This window comes from Eschrichtius robustus, chromosome 11 (assembly GCF_028021215.1).
Source record: "Eschrichtius robustus isolate mEscRob2 chromosome 11, mEscRob2.pri, whole genome shotgun sequence".
NCBI classification, from domain to species: Eukaryota; Metazoa; Chordata; class Mammalia; order Artiodactyla; family Eschrichtiidae; genus Eschrichtius; species Eschrichtius robustus.
Window position 1 is genome coordinate 42,965,503 of NC_090834.1, and position 23,106 is coordinate 42,988,608.

The 23,106-nt window shown below is 47.2% G+C and overlaps 1 protein-coding gene across 2 annotated transcripts in view; it reads left to right on the forward strand.

Moving 5' to 3' along the window:
• The first annotated feature begins 274 nt into the window (after nucleotides 1-274).
• The window catches only part of VSTM5 (V-set and transmembrane domain containing 5), a 31,553-nt gene continuing 8,721 nt past the window's right edge, over nucleotides 275-23,106 (forward strand). The window contains exons 1-2 of one of the 2 annotated variants that reach the window (XR_011075471.1): nucleotides 337-422; nucleotides 22,432-22,896. Coding sequence is in view for 1 of the 2 variants with exons in the window: in XM_068556274.1 (XP_068412375.1) it covers nucleotides 332-422 (91 nt within the window). In the remaining variant the exon portion in view is untranslated. Of the gene's footprint in view, nucleotides 423-22,431; nucleotides 22,897-23,106 lie in introns of those variants that run through there. The other variant, XM_068556274.1, reaches the window with a different exon arrangement.

Consider the following 23,106-nt stretch of genomic DNA (forward strand, 5'->3'; position numbering starts at 1 on the left):
AGTGGGTGTGAACGGAAGGAGACTACTCATTTTTTGCTATTATTTACCTCTGGGTGTGTGCGTTCCAACTGCTTCCTCTCTCTCTCTCTCTCCCTCCCTCCCTGTTTCCTCTTCCTTCCCCACTCCTTGGAACTGGTTCAACCAGAGTACAACCAGCTCATCTGCATCTGGCCTCACAAGACAGGCAGGAGGCAGCGGAGGAGGAGGAGCGGGCAGGCGGGCGGCCAGGAGCTGCAGCGGCTGCCACGTGAGCGCACAGCCGGGGCCGCGCCGCGCCGCGCCGCGCCGCCCGGGACGCCAATGCCGGGCCGGCGGCGCGCGGGGCTTGCTCATGAGGCCTCTGCCGAGCCGGAGGAGGAGGAGCCACGGCCTCTCGCTGGGAGTCTTCGCCCTCTGCTTGGCCGCTGCCCGCTGTCTGCAGAGTAAGCAAGGGCCGGACTGGGCGGGGGTGCGGGGGGCGCGGGGCGAACCACCGCTTTCCGCGGGGTGAACCACCGCTTTCCGCGGGGCTGTGCGCGGCCTGGAGCGGGGACCGGGCCCGGCGAGGATCCCCCAGGCCGGCTCCCGGACCACTCTGGGTACGCGCCCCGCCCCGGGCGTTATCAGAGCCGGAAGCCGCCCGGAAGATAACCGGCTCGGCCAGGTGGCCGCCTCCTCTGCAGCATTTTTTCTTTCTTTTTCCTGGAATAACCAGACTGCAGCCCAGGCGTCCGCGACCTCCGGGCACACGGGCCCCGCCCCCTACTGCGGGGACCCTCCCCCTCTCCCTCCCGCGCCTTCCCTGGTCCTGGTGCTGTAGGCCTCCCCACCTCTCAGAGGAACCCCCAGCAGACTCTCTCGAAGAGAAGGGGTTGTAGGGGTTTGGGTTGGGTGTTGGGGCCTGAATCCCTCAGGCCGGCTGTGGTCCTCACCGCTCTGCCCGGAGCTGAGGGTTTGGATGGGCTGTCCCCAGAATCCCCCGGCTTGGTGAGTCTGCATGTAACGCACAGCCCCACAGACTACCACGGACCCACACCACAGATTGCAGTGCAGTTCTACTTTCTCATGTAATCATGATCCTTATGATCATTCCCATTTTACAGATTAGTCATCTGAAGTGTAGAGACTGACCGGTGCAGGGCCACCGGCGGTGGGAGGATCTCTAGTAAGAGGCGGTGCTTACTAAGCATGTTTGCGCCCACTGTCCCCGGGGCTTGACGACACTTATTTCATTGAATCCTCGGAGCAACCCTATGAAAAAAGTGCCGCTCTTATCCCTGTTTCGCAAGTGAGGAAACTGATGCACGGCCGTCACCAGCTAGGCCGTGGTGGAGTTAGGATTTAAACCTGGGCAATCTAGCACGCTTGACCTTTACACCTCTCTAGCTAGAGCCCAGCTTTGGAGGCTGCAGATCTCAGAAACCCAAAAGGACTGGGAAGGGGCATGTGCCTCTGGCTGTCCGTGGAGCAAGCAATAGTCATCTAGTCCATCAGGTGGGTGGGTGTGTTTGGCCTTGCAGTGACCTTTTCTATCATTTTTCAACCCTTCAACATGTGTTTCCAATCAGGCATTCTCATGCAACATCTGTACAGCTGTCCCAGGCATTCAAGGACCAGCGATTCACCACAGTGTATAATTCGTTTATTCACTCACTCATTCGTGGCACCCTCTGCTTCCAGGAAGCAGGCCACAATCGTACTGGGGATACCATGGTTCACGTCCTGTCCTCAGACGAGCAGACAAGAGTGCCGGCTTGGAGTGGCGAGTCCTGAGAGGCAGGAAGTGCCAAAGTTCTGGAAGCCCTAGAGGCTCAGGGGAATGAGGCCAAGCCTCCCAAAGGGAGCTGCACCTACCCAGTGACAGATGGACAGGAGCAGCCAGGGGAACGGGACAGAGGGAACACAGCGCGTCCTAGGTAAAGAGGAAGCACATGCAAAACCAGGAGGAAGGGTCAAAGTTTTGCAGTTCTCCATTGAATAGTGACTCCTGCAAAGCTGTAAACTCCAGGAAGACAGATTCCCAGCGCTTGTCCAGTGCCAGCCAGAGTCTACCCCTTAAGGATAGTGAGTGGGTGTGCACCTGCCTGATGGGGGCCTGTGCTTCAGGGCCAGCACTGATGATGTAGAGGGGGCCTCCTCCCTCCCACCAGCTCCCTCCATTCTCTGCCTCTTCAGGCTCTGCCCAAAGCTTCCACCCATAAAGTCAGATATTCATCATTTACACTGAAGTCTGCGTGAAAGCATGCTCCACAAACACAAACACACAAACACCCTGCATTTGAGGCCTTTTCTCTATAAACGGGACTGTTATGGACTGAATGTTTGTGTCCCCCTGGAATTCACATGTTGAAACCTCAGCCCCCAATGTGATGGTATTTGGAGGTGGAGCCTTTGGAAGGCAGTTAGGTTTAGAGGAGGTCATGATGGTGGGGCCTCCACGATGGGGGTAGTGTCCTTATAAGAAGAGGAAGAGACACCAGAGATCCCTCTCTCTATCTCTTTCTGCCATGTGAGGACGAAGCAAGATGGCAGCTCTCTGCAAGCCAGGAAGAGAGTCCTCCAAATTTGCCGGCACCTTGATCTTGATGTCCCAGCTTCCAGAACTATGTTGTTTAAGGCACCCAGTCTCTGGTATTTTGTGATAGCAGCCCAAGCTAAGACAGAAATTGGTACCGAGAAGTAAAGTGCCGCTGTAACAAATACCCAGAAACGTGGAAGCAGCTTGGGGACTGAGTAATGGGTAGAAGCGGAGGAGTTTTGAAGTACATGCTAGAAATATGGACTCTAAGGGCCATTCTGGTCAGGTTTCAGATGGAAATGAGGAACATGTTATTGGACAGTAGAGAAAAGGTGATCCTTGTTAGAAAGCGGCAAAGAACTTGGCTGAGCTGTGTTCATGTTCTAGTGTTCTGTGGAAGGTAGAGCTTGGGAGTGATGAGAAATTAGATATTTAGCTGAGGAGATATTAAGCAGTGTCGAAGGAGCAACTTGGTCCCTCCTGTCTGCTTATAGTAAAATGCAAGAAGAGAGAAATGGCTTGAAGAAGGAATTCTTAAGCAAAAAGGAACTAGAACTTAAAGATGTGAAAAATTCTCAGCCTATCTATGTTACGAAAAAAGAGGGCATGTTCAGAAGAGAACACGTAGATTGCGGCCAAACACTGCTTGATAAGATTAGCCTGGGTGTGAACCACGGGCCTAATCAGCCACCCCAGCAGAAACAACTCCAGTGTAACTGAAGGGGGTGAAGACAGAATGGAATGAGGGAAGGCTGTCAGATTTGATAGATCCTACAGGGCTGACTGTATCGCTGTTTAGCTGTGTACACTATTTTTCAGGCTAAGAAAAGAATGACTCTGAAGGCAATTCAGCCAGCATCAGAGCTGTCTCCTTGGTTTCAAAAGGCGGGGGTAGGGCATTGCCTTGGTTTCAACAGACAAGATGGAGGCCTTGCAGAGTCTCCGGGGGACATGGAAATGCCCAGCAGAGCTGCAGGGGTGAGGGTGCACCCCTGCCTCAGTGGGTCCTAAAGGCAAGACCACCGCCCTGGTGGGTCCAGAAGGCAGAGCATCGAACCAAAGAGCTAAGGGCATTTACCTTGCTAGGTTTTGGACTCACTTGGGACCCGCCACTCCTTCTTACTTCTGATTTCTTCTTTTTGCAATGGGAATGTCTATCCCATGCTTGTCCCACCACTGCATTTTGGAGGTACATAACTTACCTGGTTTCACAGGTTCACAGCTGGAGAGTAATTTTCTTTCAAGATGAATCATACCCCAAGTCTCTGAAAGGAGTTAAGACTTTTGGAGCTGTTGGGATGGAATGAATGTATTTTGCACGGAAGAATTCATTGCATGAATTTTTTGGGGCCAGGGGCAGGATGTTATGGACTGAATATTTGTGTCCCCCAGAAATTCATATGTTGAAGCCCTAACTCCCAATATAATGGTATGTGGAGGTGGGTGGGACCTTTGGGAGGCAGTTAAGTTGAGATGAGGTCATGAGGGTGGGACTTCAATGAGGGAATTAGTGTCTTTATAGTAAGAGGAAGAGACCAGCGCTCTCTCCCTCTACATGTGAGGATACAGCAGGAAGGCGGCCATCTGCAAGCCGGGAAGAGGGTCCTCACCGAGAACTGAGTCTGTTGTCACCTTGACCTTGGACTTCGCAGCCTCCAGAGCTGTGAGAAGTAAATGTCTGTTGTTTAGGCCCCCAGTTTTTGGTATTTTGTTATAACAGCTCAAGCTGAATAAGACAGGGACTTAAAGGCATATCCCCTCTGAAAGCTGGCAGGCCTCCCACACCTGGCCAAGGTGGAGTGCTTTTCTAGGACCCTTGTTCGTTTCCTTTCTCAGCTCTCAACATGGGAAGTTATCCATCAGGCCTCCTCCTCATCAGTGCTCCCGCTCATTTGGAAGCAGATGATCCAAGACTCAAGTAGGAAAGTTTTGGGTTTTTTTGTTGTTGGTTTTTTTGTTTGTTTGTTTTTAATTGAAGTATAGTTGATTTACAATGCTGTGTTAACTTCTGCCGTACAGCTAAGTGATTCATATATATATACGTATATGCATATATATATGTATATATATACTTTTTTTTTTAAACTTTTTTGGGTTTGTTTATTTAGTTATTTATTTATTTATTTTTGGCTGTGTTGGGTCTTCGTTTCTGTGCGAGGGCTTTCTCTAGTTGCGGCGAGCGGGGGCCACTCTTCATCGTGGTGCGCGGGCCTCTCGTTATCACGGCCTCTCTTGTTGCGGAGCACAGGCTCCAGACGCGCAGGCTCAGTAGTTGTGGCTCACGGGCCTAGTTGCTCCACGGCATGTGGGATCTTCCCAGACCGGGGCTCGAACCCGTGTCCCCTGCATCGGCAGGCAGATTCTCAACCACTGCGCCACCAGGGAAGCCCCTATATACATTCTTTTTTAAATATTCTTTTCCATTCGGATTTATCATAGGATATTGCATATAGTTCCCTGTGCTATACAGTAGGACCTATTGTTAAGTAGGAAAGTCTAGCTAATGGCCTGGGCCAAGTCAGCTTGCTTCCTGTGCTCCAACCCCAGCTTCTAAAAAGCAGCTCACTCCCCCAGCATGCGCACACACCCAGCCACACACGTGCACACGTGAATACACACACGAGTGCCCTTTAACATCCCCACTTTACCAGGGTGGAGCCAGGGATGGAGGAGCTAGCCCCACTGAGTCACTCATGGCCCAGTGCCCGGGAGACCAGAGGAGCCTCATGGGGGCTGAGCCTGGGTCTGGGGAGGGAGTTGATAGGCCAGAGTGGCCACAGCCAGATGGAGCTATGGGTTCTGGCTTAGCTGGAGGTGCCATGGGAGGGGAGGGAGAGCCGGTGTTGGAGGAATCCCCTGGAGGCCCCGGGGAGACACCGGGATCCATCACACCAGGACAAGGCCCCCACTGGTCACCTATGCAGCCGTCCACAGTTACTAAGCAGTTATGGTGTATCGGGCTCTGCACTGGCCCAGGTGAAACAAATGAGGCGTGGTCTCTCTCTGCACTGTCCTCTCTGATTTATAGACAATAGTCTTGCGTACCTATAAAGGTACCCACCCAAAAGAGTGGTGCTTGGGCGTGCTTTTAAAAATGCAATAAAAAAAAATTGCAGTCATGCCGTACTTGTTACTCAGCAACTTACTTTTTACAGCAGTTTATTTATTTATTTATTTTTGGCCATGCCACCCTGCTTGTGGGATCTTAGTTCCCTGACCAGGGATTGAACCCCGGCCTTCGGCAGTGAGAGCGCCAAGTCCTAACCACTGGACCGCCAGGGAATTCCCTTTTTACAGCAGTTTTTGAGCTCTGTCCATGTTGATAGCCTAGATCTTGCTCATTCCTCTCAACTGCTATCTGTATGTCATTGTATCCACATGCTACTTTTTCCTTAGCTAGCCCTCTTCTGATGGACAGGTCAGCTTTCAGATTTTAACCCTCCCTGGGGGGAGAACAGAGCCCTAATACAGGGTGCTGAGTGCACTGCTATTGATGTGCACATCGTATGGAGGATGAGGAAGGCCGGGGGCCACCTCCAGGCTGACAGGTACCCCCTGCACACACACCTCCTCCTCTTGGGGGTAGTGCTCAAAAAATGGCTGGGGGATTACACTGAAGCTATTGAGGGAGGGGCGGAATCAACCAGAAAGTCACCCAAATTTCTTCATTTCTGGTCTCCAAGGGAGTCCTGAGTATATTCTCTGCTGGTCTGGGAAGGGGCTGCAGTCAGGAGACTCTCCTTTCTCCATTGTCCCCAGGACTTAAGGACACCTATTTATTTCATCTGCTCTAAGACTTTTTTTTTTTACTTTTAATATTCCGATATATCTAAAGTCAAGATGCATGTTACAAATGAATAACTTTGCTGTAATCTCTGTCAGCCTGGACTGAAGTTGAGTCCTTCCCGAATGTGTGTTGCTTCTGTCGGTCACCGTCACCGGGAAGCATCCTCCTACCTGGGGAACGGGAATGAAGAAGGTGATGTTGAGTCTTGAAAGATGAGTAAGGGTATACAGCAGGACAGGTGGAGAAGAGAGTTTCAGGCATAGAGCAAGTGCTCAAAAACTAGGTTCACGCATCCTCTTGGGGCCTGGCAGGGTCCGGGTGTGCTAAGCGAAGGAAGAGGAAGTGGGGAAGTGGGGGAGTTGCCTTGGTAGGCACCTACTGGAAACTTAACTGGTCCCCCACTCAGAGACCCCACTGACACTGCACCCCCGTAGCCTGTGCTCTCAAACACTGGGCTGCCTGCACCTGGGTTTTCCCTGGAACACAGCCTCAGGGTCAGAAAGTGTTTACTAGCAGAAATGGGAGTGGAAGAGAGGCATCGTTGGCAGGTATGAAGTTGGGCCATGATTTTCTCCCGTAACTGGGTTGCTGGGCTGGGAAGGCACCGGTCAGCCCTGTGGGCAAAGGGGAAAGGACACACTGGACCGTGAAGTGAGCACAGAACATTCCTGCTGTTCACTGGGGTCCAGGAAGCTCAGTGGCCTTTCCCCTGCTGAGGTGCATCCCTAGGGGCAGCTCAGGCCAGTGACGTGCCGATCCCAGAGGAACCCCGCTGCTCTGGGGCTTCCTGGGGAGTCCCCAGCTGGAAAGGGGCAGGGCCTGAGAGGCTGGCTCCAGTCCCGTGCTGGCAGTAAGCCCTGTATATGGGGTCACCTTCATTCTCTGAGTGCACAGGGCCAGGAGGGTGGGCTGGCTTAGCGGTTCATAGCCAAGGCTGCACGTGAGAACCTCCTGGAGGGCTTGTAAGACCTACAGATGCCCACACCCTACCCCAGCTGGTTACATCCGTCTCTTTGAGGGCAGGACCCAACACTGTCTCGTTTCAAGTTAGGCTCCTGGGGTGACTCTAATGTGTGGCCAGGCAGAGAGTTCCTGGACTAGACCATTTCCATGTCCCCTCCATTCATCTTATCTTAAGGAAAGAGCTGGGCATGAAGAGTGCACCTTGCTCCCATCTTCCGTTCTCAGAACACCCACCATTGTATGCAGACGAATCTCGCTTATGCCTTATTTGTAGTTTAATCCTGACAAACCCATGATACTCTGCCACCGGGCTTAGGTCAAGAGAGAAGGCTGCTTTGCTTTGAAGTTTGGTTTGGTTCAATAAATGGTTCCTGAGCACCTACTGTGTCGGGAGCATCATGCCAGGAGCCAGGGGTACTCAACACGGTCCCTGCAGCGGGGGGAATCACATGACCCAGAGGGGAGGTCAGATCCTACCCAGATGATTTGAGGTCAGATGCCCAGGGAGTACTGAGAAAAGCATTTAGCTCAGCTGAGAGTTGGAAGGAGTCTACTCAAAGAAGAAGCCTCGAAGGCAAAGTAGGAGGAAGCCAGGTGAGCCGGGAGGAGGAAGGTTCTGAGCAACAGGAAATAATGAGCGCAGACACAGCACCGCCACCTTCTCGCTCTTGGAGCCAGTAGCGGGTGACAATTCTTTAGTTAAGTCAAGTTTTTCAGCTCTGGTCAATTTCTTCATATTCAATCTGATAAGTTGTCTTAACAGTTAAAGGACTGGGGCTTGGGAAGGTCTTGGATTTTAAGTGCTGGAACATTTCCTCTGATAGACTCTTACACTAGTGCCAGGGGATCAGGAGGGAGATGTGGGTCCCTCGGCACCAGACACTGGCCAGGGGACCTAACGTGAGCCTTCTCTGGCTGTTTGCCCTTCTGTCCTATTGCAATATCCCCACCCCAGGCTCACTGTGGGACTGGATCACATTCCTTTAGGAAGCCAATGCCCAAAAGCCGAACACCAGACCCGCTCTTTCCTCTTGCCATCAAGCAGGCCTTCTGCGTACTCTGGGATGGGAGTTCAGGAGTCCTTGAACCAGAGCTTGTTCTTTTATGTCAGGTAGACTGTCAATTCAGTTTGACAGCCCCAGTTTGAATGAGCCATCCGTCATGTCACACACTGCTGGGGTGCTGGCGATTCGGACCTAAGTGTGTGCTTGCCTGCTCCTTCTAGCGGGGGAGATGGGCAGTCACTCATCCAACACGAATGCAAAGCCAGCTGGGAACTGTGCTATGGGAGCCGAGAGGGGCCTGGCAGAGGAGGTGGCATTTAAGATGGGCCTTTAGAAGTGAGCGGAAGGCTGAGAATGGGGATGGGTGATCTGAGCTGAGCTAGAGGGAGTAAGCCACAGTGGGGAGTGGTCCACAGTTTGGTGCAGCTGGAACTGGGGGGTGGCAAGGAGTCTTGGGAGATGGGGAAGGAAAAGAAGGTTGAGGCGAGATTTTTTAGGTCTTTCAGAGCCAGGAGAGACACAGCAAGATGCGTAGTTTAGAAAGATCACTAATAATAGCCTCTAGCCAACTGAAGAGAAGAAAAGCCAGTACCTCCTGAGTTTTTATAATTGTTAATAACAATTACAAGACAGTAATATCTGTGACTATTTATTGAGCACCACGTACTTTGTGCCAAGCACTGTAACAGCTGCTTTTCCATGCAACTTCACAGTAATCCTGCAAATAGGTATTATTAGTCCCCATTTTATAGATGGGGAAACTGAGGCTCAGAGAGGTTGAGAGACTTGCCTAAAGACATTCATTCTTTCATCAGGTGTTTATGGGAAACCCAAAGTGCCAGGCACTGTGCCAGGCCCAGGGGATTCAATGAAGAACGAGATAGACCAGCCCCTGTGTTCATAGCTGAAAGTTGATCTGCGAGGATGGAGCATTAATCAAGAGAAATTACAATGGACAAGGATAAGTTGATAGAGAGGGACAGGGAGCCATGGGAACCCAGAGCTGGGACCCCTAACCTGGTGTTGAGGGACTGTGGCAGGCTTCCTGGAAGAAGTGATGTTTAAACTAAGACCTGTAGGATGAAGAGGGATTGGCCCTTTAATCTCGTTGAAGGAGGAGCTTTGTACTCCTAACTGTGGTACCCTGTCACGTGTATGCCTGAATTATCTTTTGATCACTCGACACCCCTCTTCCAAGTGCTTTCAGGCATCCTGTAAAAAGAATTGTTGGGAGACTTCCCTGGTGGCGCAGTGGTTAGGAATCCGCCTGCCAATGCAGGGGACACGGGTTTGAGCCCTGGTCCGGGAAGATCCCACATGCCGCGGAACAACTAAGCCCGTACGCCACAACTACTGAGCCTGTGCTCTAGAGCCTGCGAACCACGACTACTGAGCCCATGTGCCACAACTACTGAAGCCTGTGCGCTCTAGGGCCCGTACTCTGCAACAAAGAGAAACCACTGCAATGAGAAGCCCGCGCACTGCAACAAAGCATAGCCCCTGCTCGCCACAACTAGAGAAAGCCCACGCGCAGCAGCGAAGACCCAACACAGCCAAAAATTAATTAATTAATTAATTAATTAATTTAAAAAAGAAAAGAATTGTTGGGAGGTCAGCCACCTCATTTCCTCCTTCCTCCTCCCGTTCCACACACATTTCCACAGAAGTGTCTGAGGAGCACCCCACCTCCTGGTTCCCCAGGCTGGCCACTGACTCAGGCACGCCGTAAGTCCTGCAGCCCAGATCTGCAGAGGGAAATACCATCAGCACCCCATCCCCCAAGCTTGGGCAGGGCCAGGCAGCCACCTTCGCCATACCTGGCTTCCTTGATATCCGAGTAGAAACACAGCAGTGACTTGACCATAGCCTGTGACCATTCAGAAAAGTGTTTGGCTTTCTAGCAAGGGTGGCTCTTGCTTAAGTCAGAAAGATTCCAGAAGGAATTCCACAGGGAGGAATTTCGGGTCACCCAATCTCTTGCCACACCTCCACAAGTGGATCACAGATTTACAAACGCTGATTCAAGTTCTATACCTGTTACGTAATTTGGGCTGGAAGAACGAGCCTCCTTCACTCAACACTCCAGCTCCCAGTCTCAGGTCTACTGCTTCAGTCCCTGGTACAACTCCAGCTTCTGCTTACACACCCATGAGGATGGGGAGCTCACTACCTCAATAAGCAGCTCAGTGCATCTTCACAGAATTCTTGTTCTTTGAAGAATAATAGTTCAATAATGATTGAATGGGCACCAAGTGTTAGAAACTGTGATAAGCTCCTTGTATGTCTTGCCTCCCTTAAACTGCATTCTGCTGCCGGAGGTGGGCACAACCCTATTATAATATACTTATTTCATTGGTACGGTAACAGAGACTGAAAGAAACAACTTTACCCCAGATCACACAGCTGTTATTGGCAGACCTAAATGTTGAGGATAAGTCTGCCTGACTCCAGGTCTATGAATGCGTGCGTTCTACACACACTCTCTCAGTCCTCTTCACCAGAACCCAATCTTCTTTCAATCTTTACCCACTGGTCCTCGTTCTGGCAATGATTGGGTGTCTCAAGTCTTCCCTTCTCCAAGGTGAGAAGTTCTGCAGCAGAGGCTCTTCCCCTGCCTGGCAGAAGTGGTATTAACTGTGCTCGGCAAGGAGAGGAGGGGCCAGCTTTCAGGGATCCTGGGAGCATCCTCAGTGCCCCCCTTTGCCCAAAGTTCTAAGGGTGTTGTCCTGGGACCAGCAGCCGCATTACCTAGGAACTTGTTAGTGATGCGAACTCTGGGGCCTCACCCCAGACCTGCTGAATGAGAGACTAGGGATGGGGCCCAGCAATTGTTTCAATAAGCCCTCCAGGTGATTCTGATGCACCTAAATGTTGAGAACCATTGCCTTATAACATTGCAGAGAGTAGAGGAGGCAAAGGGAAACACTTAGGTCACTCGTTCTTCCTCCCTCACCCAAAAGCATCTCTAGAAATAGGACCAGATATAGGAAAATTTGAGGGATGCCAGAAAGAGCCCATTTCCCCCAACTATCTTGCTGAAAGGCTGTCACAGAGCCTCAAACATTCCTTTTTCACACAATGGCCCTTCATTCCTTTGGTTTAGGCGTTGTTAAATGCCCCTAGGAAGTGGGTCTGGGCTTCAGCCGCTGACCCCTTAGTGTGGATTCGTTCAGTGGTTTTCAGTCTTGTCTGTACACTGGAATCATGTGGGAGCTTTTAAAAATCACAGAGGCTTTGGTCTCACCCCCAAAGGCTCTAAACTCATAGTCCAAGGTAGGATTTTTTAAAAGCTTCCCCAAATGGTCTACTATTCAAAGATTGACAGTAACTAGATTAGATCAGGTGGTTCCCCTTGGTCCAGTCTGCTGACGGGGGAGGTGGGTTTGCCGGGCCGTCTCTGCGGGGCTCTGGGAAGAGATTGGGTGGAGCTGGTCAGATGCCAAAGGAGCTAATTATGGATTTGCATGTAGCATGTGTGACTCCAGGCTGGTGCTCCATCAGTGTCGGTCCCCTTGACTTACTTTCCCAAGTGCTTGTTGAATGGGAGGAGACTGGATTGAGTCTGGGTGAAAAATCAGAGAAGGGAGCTCCTCTGCCCCCTGGAATTGTTCCTGGCTGTCAAGCTGTCTCACCTACATTTTTTTTTTTTTTAATTGACTCATTAACAGCCAAGCCATGATGATCTGTAATTACAAATGAGGAAATAGTGGCTCAGAGAGGGGAGGGGATTTGCACAGTTGTTCAGCTAGGGCCTGGCGCAGCTGAAACAGGACCTGGGTCTTCTGATTCCAGGGCTTCCCCAGCCGGCATCTTGCCCTCCTCTGCCACCCTCTGTCCCCACAGGCAGGTGTGCCTTCCCGGCATCTGGGGAGAAGGGCAGCGTTTCCTCTCTGCCGGCAGAAAAGGAGCTGAGAAGAACATCGGGTGAGTGTGGTGGCCCAGAAGCCACAGGGTGTTTCAAGCAGGAGAGGGTGCCCAGTGGTGTCCCAGCAGGACGAGGTCATCTGCTGGGAATGAGGAGGAATCTGGAGGTCAGAGAGATTGGAGGGACATAATAACCATGGAGAAAGGAAGAGTGAATTTACGTGAACAATACGTTAAGAGGGGCAGCCTGGAGGGCCCTCTCGAATGTGCACTGGAAACCGCGTTCTCTGTTGTTCTGGAGAGTGTCAGCCGTGGGATGTTCTCCTGCCGTGCTGACTGCTCAGGTCTCAGGTCTGGGCAGAGAGGAAGTGTAGAGCTGTTGATCCAGGGTGAGGGTTTTGCTAGTAGATGTGATTAAAAGACAGAGGCCACTGGAGTTTGAAGAATCTTGGCAAGAGTGTTTGGGACATGATGGGCTATGGAACCCAGGCTGGAGAGGGAGGGATGTGAGAATGATGGACTGGGAAAGGCAGAGAGAGTCGGAGTGGAAGGACTGAGGAGGCCAGTGGGAGATGTTGAACAGTAAACAGGAAGGAGAGAAGGTTGTGGTCAGAGCAGGCTGCTCTACTGGAGACCGAGGTAGAGGGAGAATCTTCTTGTAGACGAGGATGCTGGAGGTATGTAGGGTGATGCCATACCTTGCAGTAGGGTTGCCAACGTGTTTGAAGAGTGAAGAGGAGACTGGGGGAGCAGAGCACTCACGATGACGAGGAGGGGAGAGGGTGAAACAAACTCAAGGGAAGAGGATTTTTCTGAAGCGAGTGGAGGAGTGATGGTCGAAACCAATGGTATCCAATAGAAATATAATGTGAGCCACACATGCAAGACATGTATGTAATTCTAAATTTTCTAGTGGTCACATTAAAAAAGAAACAGGCACAGTTAATTTTAATATATTTTGTCTTACCCTATATGTCTAAAATATTATTTCTACATGTATTCAATATACAAAATTATTAATGAGATATTTTACATTCGGTTTAACATACTAAGTACCAAGTCTTCAAAATCTGGTGTGTATTTTACATTTAGAGCACATCTCAATTCGGACTAGCTAATTTCAAGTGCTCCATAGCTACTGCGGCTTGCAGCTACCATATGGGAAAGCCCAGGTCTAGACTCTTGCTTCTTGTCACATCTGTCTCCCAAGTCCTTACCAGCACTGAGTGACGTGCTATTTTGGGAAACATAAAAGAAGTGAAAACCTCCACGTCTATACTCAAAGTGCCTTATCTTATTAGAGGCAGCTGTGGAGCAGTGAAAGGAGAGTTGGGTTCCAGTCTCAGCTCTGATTTTCTACTTGTCAGGGATTTGGACACTTATACCGTGACTCAGCCTCAGTTCCCTCGTCTTTTTTTTTAATGAATAAATGTACTGCTGGCTTAATAAGATTTTGACTGTAAAACATTCTGATCACCAACTATCTTTTTTTTTAATTGAAGTATGGTTGATTTACAGTATTAGTTTCAGGTATATAACATTGTGATTCAAAAATTTTATCGATTATAATCCACTTATAGTTTAAAATATTGGCTATATTCCCTGTGCTGTACAATATATCCTTGTAGCTTATTTATTTTATATACAGTAGTTTGTGTCTCTTAATCCCCTACCCGTATTTTGCCCCTCCCCCTTCCCTCTTCCCACTGGTAACCACTAGTTTGTTCTCCGTATCTGTGAGTGTTTCTGTTTTGTTATATTTACTAGTTTGTTTTATTTTTTAGATTCCACTTATAAGTGATATCATACAGTATTTGTCTTTCTCTATCTGACTTATTTCACTGAGCATAATACCCTCTAAGTCCATCCATGTTGTTGCAAGTGGCAAAATTTCATTCTTTTTCAGGGCTAATATTCAATATAAACTGTATATTTATACCACATTTTCTTTATACATTCATCTGTTGATGGACACTTAGGTTGCTTCCATATCTTGGCTATTATAAATAATGCTACTATGAACATTGGGGTGCATATATCTTTGCAAGTTAGTGTTATTGTTTTCTTTGGATATATACCCAGGAGTGGAATTTCTGGATCATATGGTAGTTCTATTTTTAGTTTTTTGAGGAACCTCCATAGTGTTTTCCACAGTGGCTGCACCACTTGACGTTCCTGCCAACAGTGTCCAACGGTTCCCTTTTCTCCACATCCTCACCAACATTTGTTATTTGTAGTTTTTTGTTGATGGCCATTTGACAGGTGTGAGGTGATAGCTCATTGTGGTTTGTTTTTTTTATATATATATATTTATATTTATGTATTAGTGTTTCTTTTTATTTATTTATTTATTTTTGGCTGCGTTGGGTCTTTGTTGCTGCACGCAGGCTTTCTCTAGTTGCGGCGAGCGGGGGCTCCTCTTCGTTGCAGTACGTGGGCTTCTCATTGTGGAGGCTTCTCTTGTTGCAGAGCACGGGCTCTAGGAACGTGGGCTTCAGTAGTTGTGGCACGCAGGCTCAGTAGTTGTGGCTCACGGGCTCTAGAGCATGGACTCAGTAGTTGTGGCACACGGGCTTAGTTGCTCCGCAGCATTTGGGATCTTCCCGGACCAGGGCTCAAACCCGTGTCCCCTGCATTGGCAGGCGGATTCTTAACCACTGCGCCACCAGGGAAGTCCTTATTGTGGTTTTGATTTACATTTTCCTGATTAGCCATGTTGAGCATATTTTCACGGACCTATTGGCCATCTGTGTGTCTTCTTTGGAAAAATGTCTATTCAAGTCTTCTGCCCATTTCTTAATTGGGTTGTTTGGGTTTTTTTATAGTGAGTTGTATGAGCTGTTTATATATTTTGAATATTAACCCCTTATTGGTTATATCATTTGCGAATATTTTCTCCCATTCAGTTGTTTGTGTTTTTTTGTTTGTCAGTGGTTTCCTTTGCTGTGCAAAAGCTTTTAAGTTTACTTAGATCCTGTTTGTTTATTTTTGCTTTTGTTTCCTTTACCTTAGGAGACAGATCAAAGAAATGTTGCTATGTTTTATGTCAAATAGTGTTCTGCCTATGTTTTCTTCCAGGGGTTTTACAGTTTCAGGTCTTACATTTAGGTCTTTAATCCATTTTGAGTTTATTTTTGTGTATGGTGTAAGAAAATGTTCTGATTTCATTCTTTTACATGTAACTGTTCAGTTTTCCCAGCACCGTTTATTGAAGAGACTGTCTTCCCTCCACTGTGTATTCTTGCCTCCTTTATCATAGATTAATTGACCATAGGTGCATGAGTTTATTTCTGAGCTCTCTATTCAGTTCCATTAATCTTTGTGTCTGTTTTTGTGCCAGTACTATGCTGTTTTGATTACTTTAGCTTTGTAGTATAGTCTGAAGTCAGGGAGCATGATACCTCCAGTTTTGTTCTTCTTTCTCAAGATTGTTTTGGCTATTTGGGGCCTTTTGTGTTTCCATACAAATTTTAAGATTGTTATAGTTCTGAGAAAATTGCCATTTTTTTGTTTTTTTGGTTTTATTTATTTTATTTATTTATTTTTGGCTGCATTGGGTCTTTGTTGCTGCTCACGGGCTTTCTCTAGTTGTGGCGAGTGGGGGCTACTCTTCGTTGTGTTGCGTGGGCTTCTCATTGCGGTGGCTTCTTGTTGCGGAGCACGGGCTCTAGGCGTATGGGCTTCAGTATTTGTGGCACGTGGGCTCAGTAGTTGTGGTTCGCGGGCCCTTGAACGCAGGCTCAGTAATTGTGGCGCACTGGCTTTGTTGCTCCACGGCATGTGGGATCTTCCCAGACCAGGGCTTGAACCCGTGTCCCCTGCATTGGCAGGCGGATTCTTAACCACTGCGCCACCAGGGAAGCCCATTGCCATTGTTTTGATAGGGATTGCATTGAATCTGTAGATAACCTTGGATACTTTGGACATTTTACAGTATTAATTCTTTCAATCCATCTTACCATGGTATATCTTCCCATCTGTTTGGGTTGTCTTCAGTTTCATTGAAGACAACAGTGTCTTATAGTTTTCTGAGTACAGGTGTTTTACCTCCTTAGGTAGGTTAATTCCTAGGTATTTTATTCTCTTTGATGTGATGGTAAATGGGATTGTTTCCTTAATTTTTCTACCTGATAGTTTGTTGTTAGTGTACAAAAATGCAACAGATTTCTGTATATTAATTTTGTATCCTGCAATTTTACCAAATTAATTAATGAGCTCTATAGGTTTTTGCTGGTATCTTTAGGATTTTCTTTGTATAGTATCATGTATAGTATCATGCAAACAGTGACAATTTTACTTCTTCCTTTCCAATTTGGATGCCTTTTATTTCTTTTTCTTCTCTGATTGCTGTTGCTAGGACTTACAATACTATGTTGAATAAACGTGGCAAGAGTGGGCATCCTTGTCTTGTTCCTGATCTTAGAGGAAATGCTTTTAGCTTTTCACCATTGAGTATGATGTTAGCTGTAGGTTCGTTATGTATGACCTTTATTATGTTGAGGTATGTTCCCTCTATGCCCACTTTCTGGAGAGTTTTATAATAAACGGATGTTGAATTTTGTCAAAAGCTTTTTCTGCATCTGTTGAGATGAGCATATGGTTTTTATTCTTCAGTTTATTAATGTGGCATATCATATTGATTTTCTAATGTTGAACTGTTCTTGCATCCCTGGTATAAATCACACTTGATCATGGTTTATGATTGTTTTAATGTATTGTTGGATTCGGTTTACTAGTATTTTTTTTTAATAAATTTACTTATTTATTTTTATTTTTTGGCTGCGTTGGGTCTTCATTGCTGCATGTGGGCCTTCTCCAGTTGCGGCGAGTGGGGGCTACTCTTTGTTGCAGTGTGCAAGCTTCTCATTGTGGTGGCTTCTCTTGTTGAGGAGCTCGGGCTATAGGCGTGCAGGCTCAGTAGTTGTGACGCATGGGCTTAGTTGCTCCATGGCATGTGGGATCTTCCCAGATCAGGCCTCGAATCTATGTCCCCTGCATTGGCAGGTGGATTCTTAACCACTGTGCCACCAGGGAAGCCCCAGTTTGCTGGTATTTTGTTGAGGATTTTACCTCTATGTTCATCAGTGATATTGGCCCGTGTTTTCTTTTTTTGTGATATCTTTGCCTGGTTTTGGTATCAGGGTGATGCTAGCCTAGTAGATGAGTTTGGAAGAGTTCCTTCATCTGCAATTTTTTGGAATAGTTTCAGAAGGATAGGTGTTAATTCTTCTCTAAATGTGTGGTAGAACTCACCTGTGAAGGCATCTGATCCTGGAATTTTGTTTGTTGGGAGTTTTTAAAATTACTGATTCAACTTCATTACTGTTAATTGCTCTGTGGATATTTTCTATTTCTTCTTGCTTCAGTCTTGGGAGATTGTATGTTTCTAAGAATTTGTCCATTTCTTCTAGGTTGTCCATTTTATTGGTATAAAGTTGTTAGTAGTCATCTCTTATGAGCCTTTGTATTTCTGTAGTGTCAATTGTAACTTCTTTTTAATTTCTGACCTTATTGATTTGGGCCCTTTCTCTTTTTTTCTTGATGAGTCTATCTAATGGTTTATCAATTTTGTTTATCTTTTCAGAGAACCAGCTCTTAGTTTCATTGATTTTTTTCTGTTTTTTTATATCTCTATTTATTTCTGCTCTGATCTTTATGATTTCTTTCCTTCTAATTTTGGTTTTTTTGTTGTTCTTCTTTTTCTAGTTCCTTTAGGTGTAAGGTTAGGTTGTTATTTGAGTTTTTTTTTTTTGTTTCCTGAGGTAAGTTTGTATTGCTATAAACTTCCCTCTTAGAACTGCCTTTGCTGCAACCCATAGATTTTGGATCACTGTGTTTTCTTTGTCTTCAAGTATTTTTTTTATTTCTTCTTTGATTTCTTTAGTGACCCATTGGTTGTTTAGTAGCATATTGCTTAGCCTCCATGTGTTTGTGGTTTTTGCAGTGTTTTTCCCTTATAGTTGATTTCTAGTCTCATAGCATTGTAGCCAGAAAAGATGGTTGAAATAATTTCACTTTTCTTAAATTTACTGAGACTTGTTTTGTGGCCTAGCATGTGATCTATCCTGGAGAATGTTCCATGTGCACTTAAAAAGAATGTGTATTCTGCTGCTTTGGGGTGGAATATTCTTTATATATCTATTAAGTGCCTCTGGTCTAATGTGTCATTTAAGACCAGTATTTCCTTATTGATTTTCTGTCTGGATGATCGGTCCATTGACGTGGTGGGGTGTTAAAGTCCCCTACTATTATTGTGGTACTGTCAATTTATCCCTTTATGTCTGTTAATATTTGTTTTATGTATTTAGGTGCTCCTATGTTGGGTGCATATATTTAGTGATCAAATAAGTAAGCACCTGTGAAGCAAAAAGCATGGGTCCTTAACCCCAGTCCCCTGCCTGTCTCACAGGTTGAGATAGTCCCTGTGAAGTACTTTGTCAGTTGTGTGTATGTGAATTACTAACATTATCAAATGTGAAAAATCTGGCACTGTGACCCAATCTTGGCATTCATTTTATTTATTGTTTTTCTTTAAGTAATTCACAAACTCACTAAAATATTCTAACTGCTCAAAAGGATATAAAATGAAATGTAAAGCTTTCTTCCACCCCAGACACCCAGTCCCCTACCCAAAGACACCCATGGCACCTGATTTTTAGAATACCCTTTGGGAGACGTTCTGTGCATTTTATGGATAAATGTGCATATCTCTGTGTGTGTGTGCGCACATGCACATATACATATTTACTCAAATGGAAACAGTCTCTACACACTGTTCTGCTCTGTGCTTTTTCATTATTTTTGAGATCATCTAATATCAATGCATATAGATCTACCTCATTTTAAAAGTGCCGCTGTAGTATTCCCAAGTGTGAATATTGATAATTTATTTAACCAGTTCTGACTTAATAAGAAATATATGTTTGGTCTCTGCTCCTGATTCCTGACACAGAGCTCCTAAAAACCTAGTAATTTCCTGGGTGATAGCAGCGATAGGACCATCTTTTGTTATAATATTTGGTCTTAGTCCTTAGTTCCTGACACATAAGCTTCTAAGACCCTTGGATTCTCCAGAGTGATGAGTGTTTTTTCGATTGTTAATGATGTGACTCTTGGAAGATGAGGGCTCCTTTTCAGAGAAACCAACCATGTGATTAGAAAGTTGGAATTTTAGCCCCATCCCTGACCTCCAGGGAAGGGAGAAGGTCTGGGGATTGAGTTAATCACCAATTGCCAATGATTTAATCATGCCTATGTCATGAGATCTCCCCAAAAAACCCTATCTGAAGGAGTTGGGAGAGCTTCTGGGCTGGTGAACACATGGAGGTATTGGGAGGGCAGTGTGGCCCAAGAGGATATGGGAGCTCCACGCCCCTTCCAACATACCTTGCCCTGTGGCATCTCTTCCATGTGGCTGTTCCTGAGTTGTATCCCTTATAATAAAGTGCTCATAGTAAGTAAAGTGCTTCCCTGAGTTCTGTGAGCTGTTCTAGCAAATTATCAAACCTGAAGAGGGTGTCATGGGAACCTCCAATTTATACCCAGTTGGTCAGAAGTATAGGAAGCCTGGACTTGTGATTGGTGTCCGAAATGGGGAGCAGTCTTGTGAGACTGAGCCCTTAACCTGTGGAGTCTACACTAATTTCAGGTAGTAAGTGTCAGAAGTGTTCTTCGTGGAGTAAGAAACAGTTTTCCTTTACCTATGAGCACATAGATTGTCACCAGTCTTTTGCTACTGCAATTGACTATGCTGTGCTTCAGTGACAATATGTACACTTATAACTTTGCATCTATGTGCCCTTATTACTTGTAGGATAAGTTCCTAAAAGTAGCATTTCTGGGTCAAGAGGTATGTGCTATTTAATATTTCTATAGGTTTCAACATGTTGCCCTTCAAGCAGATTATAACCATTTATAATCTACACGGTAATGATTGAGTATAACTTCTGCACACTCGTGACAACATAATGTTATCAAACTTTCTCATTGTTCCCTGTCTGATAGCAGCCAAGTCATTCAACTTTCCCAGCCTGGGTTTCACTGAGCTGTGATAAATGTGTATGACAGCTAGTATTTAACAAGTGTTACCAGTAGAAACGGTGGCTCTTGCTATTTTGGAGTGATTTTTCTGGTTGGGGTACAAGTACAGGAACCTGATGAAAGAAAGCAGCCTGCCAGCCTCGATCTAAACCTGCATCTGTCCATTTTGTTTGGGTTTGGCTGACATCTGGGTGACTTCCCAAGGCCATTATATGGCAATATTGGGGGGTGGGGGGTGGGAGGAGCTCCCTCAGGGAGGAGCTGAGCTCTTTGGTCTCTGAGTGATCAGGCACCAAGAGGGGGAATTACTACCTGAGCTAACAGGAGGGATAGGTACCCTGTAAATTGGATGTAAATGTCAATCATCAACACTAGTCATGGCGTCTAAACCTGAAAGCTGTTATTTGGGGTTTCTGTGTTGTCCCCTCATGAAGCTGTGTGTCTGAAATTCCAGGCTCGCTTGTTTCAAGAATGGCAGAAGTTAGGCAGGGACATGGATGTATTAGTTGCAGCTTAAAACCATCCCATTTCTCCTCCTAGCTATTTGACTCTCAGCAAACTTGAGGCTGGGAAAGGGGTCTTGACAGTTCTCCCTCAGCCAGGCCTGTTGCCCCCTCAACTCAACACAGATCCAACCCCTTACTTTCCTGATCTCTCCAAATGGGCAGCAGTTCAACAGGCAGGGCATGCATATTCGTTTATTCTTTATTCATTCTTTCATACAGGCATGTCGTGAGCACCTATGAAGTGCCAGACCCTGTGCTGGACACTGGTGTTTCTGAGATGAATCGGAAACGAGTTCTCCCAGCAAAGATCTCACAGTCTAGGGCAGATCTACCGCGCACGTGTGTGCTTCCTGCTGCCCTCACCACCCCGTCTCCCCAGTCCAGGCCAGAGACTGGCCCAGGTCTGGCCACACTCAGCACCTTAGGCTGTTCCCACCTGTTTGGGCTCCAGCCATGAGCTCTCCTGAAGGTGCATAGGACAAGCACATGCGGTGAGCCCAGGGCCGTGCAGGTGAGGTGTGTAGATGATAAAATCATGAGTTCTGCTGCCAGATTGCCCTTCCTGAAGCCCAGTTTAGAGCATGCCATGCTTCTACTTGAATACCATCCTAGGGCCTCACTGCCCGCGGATAACTCCTTCAGTTGATTCCCAGCCTGTGACAGATTCCTCATGGTATAGCCCATCTTTGTTTCTTACTCACCAGGTCCCAAACATGAGGATCCATCATGCTCCTCTAGGTGGGCTCACTTCTTTCTTAGCTGGGATTGCCCTTCCTCCCTTTCAAAATCTTATTCTTCAAGCCTCAACTGTAATGATGTCTTCCCCCTTCCCCAGCTCCTGCAAACATCCTGGCGTATTATCGGGACAGTTGAAGAATACCCCGATTTCCATCTCTACTCAGCCACTTACTGTGACATTGCACAAATTACCTAACCTCAGTGGCTTGACCTTGCTCCTCTCTAAAATGGGGTTGATGATATACTCTTCACCAGGCCAGCACCCACGAGCCAGTGCCCTGCCATGGAGGAAGCGTGGCGAGTGTGGGGCTGGGCTCAATTACTCGTGGGTGGTCCCCACTAAAAAGGGGATGTGGTGAGATTGCCGACCCATGGGAGATGTGTTCGGAAGCCAGAGGGTTAAGGGAAGAAGGGCTTTTGTCCTCTCTGTTTACCCAGAGCTGGCTGTCTCTACATCCCCACTGTGGAGCCCCCTTGGGTGCCTCAGAAATCAGCTGTTGTCTACCTTAGAGTTTTCTCTTTGCTCTTCAACGTTTCTTTGAGTCTCAGATGGGGTGACCAGCTGTCCTGTTTTGCCCATGACTGTCCTGATTTTAGCACTGAAACTCTTGAATCCTGGGAAAACTCTCAGCCCTGGGCAAACCATGAGGGTTGGTCACCTGAGGCTGGTGACACACTGATGGAGAGGGGTGAGCAGTGGGGACTGCAGCTCCTGGACGGGTACCTTGTGCTCAGCCCCGCTGGGCCTTACATGTGTTGTGTCACCTCATCCTCACAGCCCTCCTCCCAAGGTTTTCCAGTCCTCATTCCACAGCGGAGGAAGCCGGGGCTCTCAGCAGTGAAGGCGCCGTCTCTAGGTCTTGACAGCTAAGAGGCCCCCAGGGTGAACCTGTGTGGATCCTCCCACATCAGGTATCTCCACTGCACCTCACCGCCCCTGGAATAACCCTTTTGTGATGTGACTCATCACTTCACCAACCTGCTCCAGTACTTCTGAATTAGGACCCCTAAACTAGGCTTTCTTACTTCTAGTTTAGTTGCCTACAGTCTTGATACGGATGCTGATGACGATGATGCTTGTTTCCTGGTTCTCATCTGATGATCGCACTGGCTGGATAAGTGGCTTTCCAGATAAGTGAGCTGAAAATGAGTTGTCCTGGGACTTCCCAGGTGACGCAGTGGTGAAGAATCTGCCTGCCAGTGCAGGGGACACAGGTTCGAGCCCTGGTCCGGGAAGATCCCACATGCCACGGAGCAACTATGCCCGTGCGCCACAACTACTGAGCCTGCACTCTAGAGCCCGCAAGCCACAACTACTGAAGCCTGCGCACCTAGAACCCGTGCTCCGCAACAAGAGAAGCCACTGCAATGAGAAGCTCGCACAACGCAACGAAGAGTAGCCCCCGCTCGCCGCAACTAGAGAAAGCCCGCGCAGCAACGAAGACCCAATGCAACCAAAAAAAATAATAATAATAAAAATTAATTAATTAAAAAAAATGAGTTGTCTTGATTAAGGTGTATCCTCCATGGCAGGCAATATCTGTCTCCCCTTTAATTGATGCTGTTGTCCCCCCAAATTGTGGTGTGAACATTATTAACCTTTATTGTGATTTCAGGAAATATATCCTTCTTAAATAATAAATTTTTAAAAGCAGCAAAGCGCTACCTCTCATTTACTTGTAAGAAAAGGAGTAAGGATTACTCCTT